The sequence below is a fragment of the Bombus impatiens genome, unplaced genomic scaffold (genome assembly GCF_000188095.3).
Source record: "Bombus impatiens unplaced genomic scaffold, BIMP_2.2 scf_3474, whole genome shotgun sequence".
NCBI classification, from domain to species: Eukaryota; Metazoa; Arthropoda; class Insecta; order Hymenoptera; family Apidae; genus Bombus; species Bombus impatiens.
Genome location: NT_179893.1, coordinates 1,235,578 through 1,242,089, shown reverse-complemented (window position 1 = coordinate 1,242,089; position 6,512 = coordinate 1,235,578). Strand labels below are relative to the sequence as shown.

The following is a 6,512-nucleotide window of genomic DNA, read 5'->3' as shown; positions in this document are numbered from 1 at the left end:
TCTAGAAAAGGGGAGGATACCACGAAACTGCTCAAGTACATCGACGATAACGTCATCGGCAAGAACGGCACGTTCTTCGGACCATTCGGCCGCAGGAAAGGTCAGTGATCAATATAGTCTTTGCCCCTACCGCCTCCTCCAGCCCTGCTGCCCCCCTGCCCCCCACCAAAACCCTCGAAGCTTCTTCCCTCTTTCTCTTTGTGTCTCTCTGTCGCACTTTCCGTGACTTTCTTGTTCTCTCGGTTTCTCTCTTTCTCCCTCTTCCCATAGCCGACACTACGCAACGGATGGATCCGCGACACAAAGAAGCGCGCGTCTAGCAGGGTCCACGAGCTCTCGTTAAGGTCGTCAACATCGTTCGATTAACGCGACACACTACGAGCTGTGTGTGTCCTATCAATAAAATCGAAGGTTCTCGCAGCTTCGACGAGTCCGAGTCTGACTACATACGAGGAGTGTCTACTGGACCGCTTCACCTCCGTTTCTTCCTATTTATTTTGCCCACCTTGGTTCTAGATCGTTCCACCTAAACACGCGTGCATTTCATAGAATCAGACCGACGAAGCCTCGATGTTTCTCGAGCAGGTGTTTCTGCTCGATGTCTGTTTCGCTATGTGTCGGACTGACAGAGGGGATACCTTACAAGTGCACTTGGCATATACCTTTCGTAACACGATACTTCGGCGAGCCGCGCGTGGAAACCTCTGCGTTGCGAGTATGTATCTCCAATTAGGAACATAAAAGCGCGTCGCGCGCTGTTCGCCGCAACTGCGATCGATATCGCGAGGATGATCGTTTCTCCGCGTATCCCCGATTGTTGTTGTTGACGCGATCGCGTGCGTGATACGCGAGATTCTGTGCGAGGTACAACCTCGCGAAGATCGGTCTTACCCGAGGGTGTTCCGTTCCTCCGTTGCAGGTAGAAGCGGCGAGTAGCGAACGTATATACGTATGAACGAACCGGGCTCGATCGCGTACGACGCTTGCATAATTAATTCTCTTCGGTATTTCGCTTTCGAGTAGCGGTAAGAGAGGAGAGGATATCGAGAGGCGCGGATAATGTAAGCGTTCGTTCGTCAACGTAAACACCCGGCGTTCTGCTACGGTAACTCGCATGTTGATTCTGTTAAATATTCAAAGGCACGACAATGTTTGCGTGTCGTATTATTTCGGTGTCGTTGGCCTACGGTCAATCCGGTCGAAGGACATCCATTCTTCTGTCCTCCGCCGAAATTGTCTGTCGAGGTTCGTTCCTTGGTAACACGGCCCGAGCTGGATCCGATATGCGGGAACGTTAAGACGGGATAAGGGATTCGAGAGGCGTCGATCTACCGAGGGCGGAAGCCAGGCTCTCTGCCTCTTTCTTCCGGGTGACTTCGTACCAATCATGGCGACCATGTTGCTCGTCGCCGTTTTGATCGAGTTAACTATATGTATAGTTTCACCCCAAAGCGTAACTCGGGTGTGTCTATCGCTAGAGAAAGAGAGAAAGGGAGATGATAGAGAGAGAGAGAGAGAGAGAAAGAGGGTACGTCGATGCCGACGATGTTCCGGGATCTCGTGTATACACGCTTTCTGACCGCCGCCCACGGAGGGCCACGTGCGATGTAAATAAATTGCCACCGCCGCCCATTTTAAACGATTCGCCATTAGAGTGTGCCTCGTATTCCGGCTAAACGCTCGCCGATCTAATTTTCCTCGCGAAGTATCCACAAGCTATGTCTCTTTAATCGTCGTTTCTTAGGTGTCTGGCGACGGATTTATGTAAACAGTAGATAAAGGACGGTGTCGCAATTGCGCAGGAAATTACTAACACGTTCGAGATCGTTCTTTTAGCCACGGGATTCACGCGCCGAGGCTACTTAAACGTTCTTTTCTTTTTTTTCGTTGAATAATGGATTCGCTGGGATGCAGAGAACCCGAGTTGTTGAGTGATTACAACGTTTGATCCGCTTTTTATGCGAACGAGTAAAGTGAACAGTACTGTATTATACGTTCCTTTTTTTTTTTATCGGATATCGTTCACAAACCGATTCTCTTTTTTAAACGTCGATGTTTGTTGTACATTCCAAGATCATAACTACGCGCTTACATTTGTTATTAGCGGTATTCCCGCGAATAATAACGGCAAATATAAAATCAGAATTTTTAGACATTTTTTTAGCTCCATGTGTTTTTAATCTGAAAACGTCCGATCGTAGGAAAGGAAACTTAAAAATACTTCGAGGAAAAAATACGTTTATAGTTAAAATTCGTCATTCCTATTTGAGACGTTTGGAGATGAAATTAGGAACATGTGAGATTACAGAAAATCGACAGCTTCTCCCTCTCTTTGACAGGAAAGCTATTCGTGGTTACGCTCAGACATATTCCACCTATTAATAGATCTCGTAATCTGGCAAACAATTATCGTCATTGCTCGCAGACGTAACGTTCTCTGGTAGAGCGAAGAGCGATCGCGAATATCGTCCAAATTAATGTGCCATCGGGTTAATCCCGTTCGAGGCAGTGGCATTATTAGCGTTAATAGCCCGGAGCGTGGACGAGACGCGTGATTCATGAGGAGGTCGAAAAAACACGTCGGACCAACGGTCGAAAAACAAGTTTCTCGAGTCGACAGATGGGCCAGATGTGTGTCGGTCGCCCAATCTGCCGATGTACCGATTTGTCATGAGAACGCCGATACGCAAGGTCGTCCGTTTTATCCGGTCTGATGTATACATATCATATCGCTTGAGAGTCGTGCAAGTCTTATAACACGACCGTATAAACCATTGGCGTGTCTCACGTAACGAAAATATGTATATACATATACAATCTGGACGCAATGTAGACGGAAGGAAACAATGTAACGTAGCATCGTTCGACGAGGATGCCACGAATGTCATAATGGCGAACATTTGAAGTGACTCACCTCGAACGAGCGAGAAACGATAGCCGCGAATGCAAGAAGGTGATAAGAGTCAGCGGGTTTACTATGCGAGTAGCGTTATCGAAGTGGGCACAGTCAAGGACTCGACGACGAGTACCTCGAAAGAAAATGAAAACGAAAGTCCCCCTCTGCCTGTAGCCGCAACCGACATCATCGATGTCGTCATCAGGCGGATATAGCCACGTGGATAGTTTCGTCAAGTGCAAGGTCAACCGGTAAGATGTATCACGATCTTTTTCTTTATCGATATCTTCGCTGCTACGTTATTGACATTGGGAATAATATTTCTTTATCGCACGCGAGAAGTTTTCATAAGTTGGCGGAGAATTCAGAGATGGATATAAGAGAATCAATCTGTGTTCCAATTTGCAATGATCGTTTATTTGCGTGGGCCAAACGAATTTCTGTTTATGTTTTCTGGCAACGCGAGCTACGTATCGGCGGGAATATTCGCGATAAGATAATCGCCGGAGCAAATTCCGACGTTGCTCGTGTATTCGCGTATCCACGCCAAATACTCTCATCGTTCTTCTATCCTGTTGCGTTTTATTACTTTGCAAGCACGGGATATATAGGAGGGAGACTGAAGCCCGATCGATTGTTTGCCATGTGGAAGCGTCTGTAAAAGCGTGACCCAGTTCGTTATGCGTACCGACACCTTGTTGACCTAATTTCAGCCCTTCCGTCGTATAATAGCGGAGTAACGCCCACGAGCGCCCCTTGTCGAGCTCTCTGCAACTTTCCACGGAATCTTAGTTGACAAACGTTGCTCCTGCTTCGTTTTATCCGATGGAAATCAGCCTCGAACGATATTACGGACGACCAATCGCGTGCGTCGCTTCATTTCCAATGCAGTTTCGCATGAACGTAATAAAAGCGGCGACATAACGACGGCCATTGTACTAGAAAACAACGACCGGTATTCATCGTAATTTCGCTCGGGCGGGTTTGCCTTCTCCCTGCTTCCTCTTTTTTACCGTCTCTCTATTTTTCTATTTTTTTTTTTTCGCGTTCTATGCAAACCGCCATGAACAAAACTACTTGACATTCCACGTAGACCATTCGTAGTAGCTTCCATCGAATAACAATCCCGCTGAGTAATTACGTGACGATAATATGACCAGCCATTTGATGGAAAGATTTGCCTGATTCTATACTCGTGCATTTTTATCACCATGTTATTTGTAACACGGTGAAAGCACGCGATTTAAATGTGAGAGAATAATCTGATTGTGTGCTTGAGATAGAACATCGTCGATATCGGATAGTCGAAGTAGATGCGTCCTCTTTCGTCTGACTGTGCCATTAATCGGACGGGCTCATTCTATTGCGGGCAACGCTGCGTCCTCCTGGGCGTTACACGCCGATGACTGTCTAGTATCCGCCGAGTTAATCGCGCAGAGCTGAAAGTCCAACACGTCAGTGTTGTTGAAAAGTCGCGAGAACATGTGGTGGTATCTCGTTCACGTGCCGCAACGATGCTACTCGTGTGTACGCGTGGCGTGCACGTCCAGAATTCGAGTCCGATTCGACCTAAGAAACGGAGAAATCGCGCGATCCCAGATATCACGATGCTCTGACGGTTTTTTTCTTCTTCTATGAAAACGCCAAACGCTATATCTTATTGTATTTTTTTTACCGCTTCTTATTTTTGTTTTCATTCGTTGTTTTCTACCCGTCTCTCTCTCTCTCTCTCTCTCTCTCTCTCTCTCTCTCTCTCTCTCTCTCTCTCTCTCTCTCTCTCTCTCTCTCTCTCTCTCTCTCTCTCTCTCTCTCTCTCTCTCTCTCTCTCTCTCTCTCTCTCTCTCTCTCTCTCTCTCTCTCTCTCTCTCTCTCTCTCTCTCTCTCTCTCTCTCTCTCTCTCTCTCTCTCTCTCTCTCTCTCTCTCTCTCTCTCTCTCTCTCTCTCTCTCTCTCTCTCTCTCTCTCTCTCTCTCTCTCTCTCTCTCTCTCTCTCTCTCTCTCTCTCTCTCTCTCTCTCTCTCTCTCTCTCTCTCTCTCTCTCTCTCTCTCTCTCTCTCTCTCTCTCTTTCTACCCGTCTCTCTCTCTCTCTCTCTCTCTCTCTCTCTCTCTCTATCTTTTGATTTCTTTTTTTCATGTTTATCATCTTTTTTTCCTCTCTCATCTTCTCCAACCGAAAGTCAATTTACGACGCACGGCCTTGATCCGAGAATTCAAATTTTAGATAAAGAATCGACGGCGTAGAATATTAATGAGACACTCCGGCGTCGAATTTCGCCAAGCCGCGTAGGAAGTGTATTATACGTTGTACATTGTTCTACGACACAAATAAAAAATGAAGATAGAAAGAGAGAGAGAAAGATTCGTGTTACATCAGAGATTGCACGGTTCGCGAAATCATCTCTCCTCAAGAGGAAGCCGAGCTGGTGCTATCATTGTACACACATTCTACGCACGTTGTTTTCTCACGGTCTCAAGAGTAGCACCTTGACGGACGTTGTATCTTTGCTTGGACTAGTGTTACGAGCAACAGCCTCACGCCAACGTCGCTGAATGAAATTCTAGTCTTTTCTCACCTCGTTACGAGAACCAACGATCGATGAATGCGCTGGAAATATAGCTGGTCGCCTAGATATCGCATAGATGGGATAAAGTAGGAGCGACAGTGGAAAGTAGTGGATATTGCGGTCGTTTCGATGATTCTCGTATCGTATATGTATTTCCTTTGCAATATAGTTGAATAAGACACGCGAGATAACAATTATGTTTGTTTATGCCGAGTACCCCGGGAATACGATCTCAGGTTCCATTACAGCGGATGTCCGATATTAGATATCTGGCGCTACTGAAAATAGATATGATGTCATGCAGCAGTAAAAGGATGCGGCATGGAATCCAGCGCGCGCATAGCGAGAATTCTTTTGGAGTCCTTTTAAACAGGTAGACCTGTTCCCGGAAACGGACCCTAGCGAACCTTTCGTAAAAACGTGCCATCAGCCAAAGGAGTATCACGACAAAAATGTTTATATCTCGCGTGCTATGCGTTGTCGCGATCTCTAAAATCGGTTGGCTGCGACGTGACTCGTGAAGGAGCGGGCGAAATCGCTTTACCACACCCATTTGCCAACGGGCCGCAATAATTCCACACCGCGGGAAAGTAATGCGGTGTGGCATGGCGCGGCGCGGTATGGCGTGGCGTGGCGTGGCGTGGTGCGGGACGGTGCGGTGCACCGCGCATGGCACGACACATTGTCACCGTCGTTTATGCATAATGTCCTTTCGCGGCGGAGGAAAAGAATGCGCGCAAGCATCGGCCGACGCGAGCGCGTAATCTCGCTGCATAAGGACGAGGAATTACGCCCGGTGACCCGTCGAGAAAGAGAGATCTACTTTCACAAAAAGGTAAACCGCGAGAGGCACGGTTGCTTGAATTTACGCGTTTCGACGTGTCTTCGAGTTTCACCGCTTTTCGCCAATGCACGCTGGAAGATATATCCGCTTTGCTATGACGGTTACCCGGCTATAGCTGGTAATGCTAGAGACCGAGCTAGTTGATTGGAGGAATGAGAGCCAGCGTTTCCCCGAGGGTCGGAACGGCACCGATAGTCACGGTCCGTGG

The 6,512-nt window shown here is 47.5% G+C and overlaps 1 protein-coding gene across 1 annotated transcript in view; it reads left to right on the top strand.

Annotated features, from left to right (window-relative positions):
* The window catches only part of LOC100745802, a 58,192-nt gene that overhangs the window by 1,764 nt on the left and 49,916 nt on the right, over positions 1–6,512 (top strand). Inside the window, exon 2 of the mRNA XM_012393488.3 lies at positions 6–100. Within this exon, the coding sequence (XP_012248911.1) occupies positions 6–100 (95 nt within the window). The remainder of the gene's footprint in view (positions 1–5; positions 101–6,512) is intronic.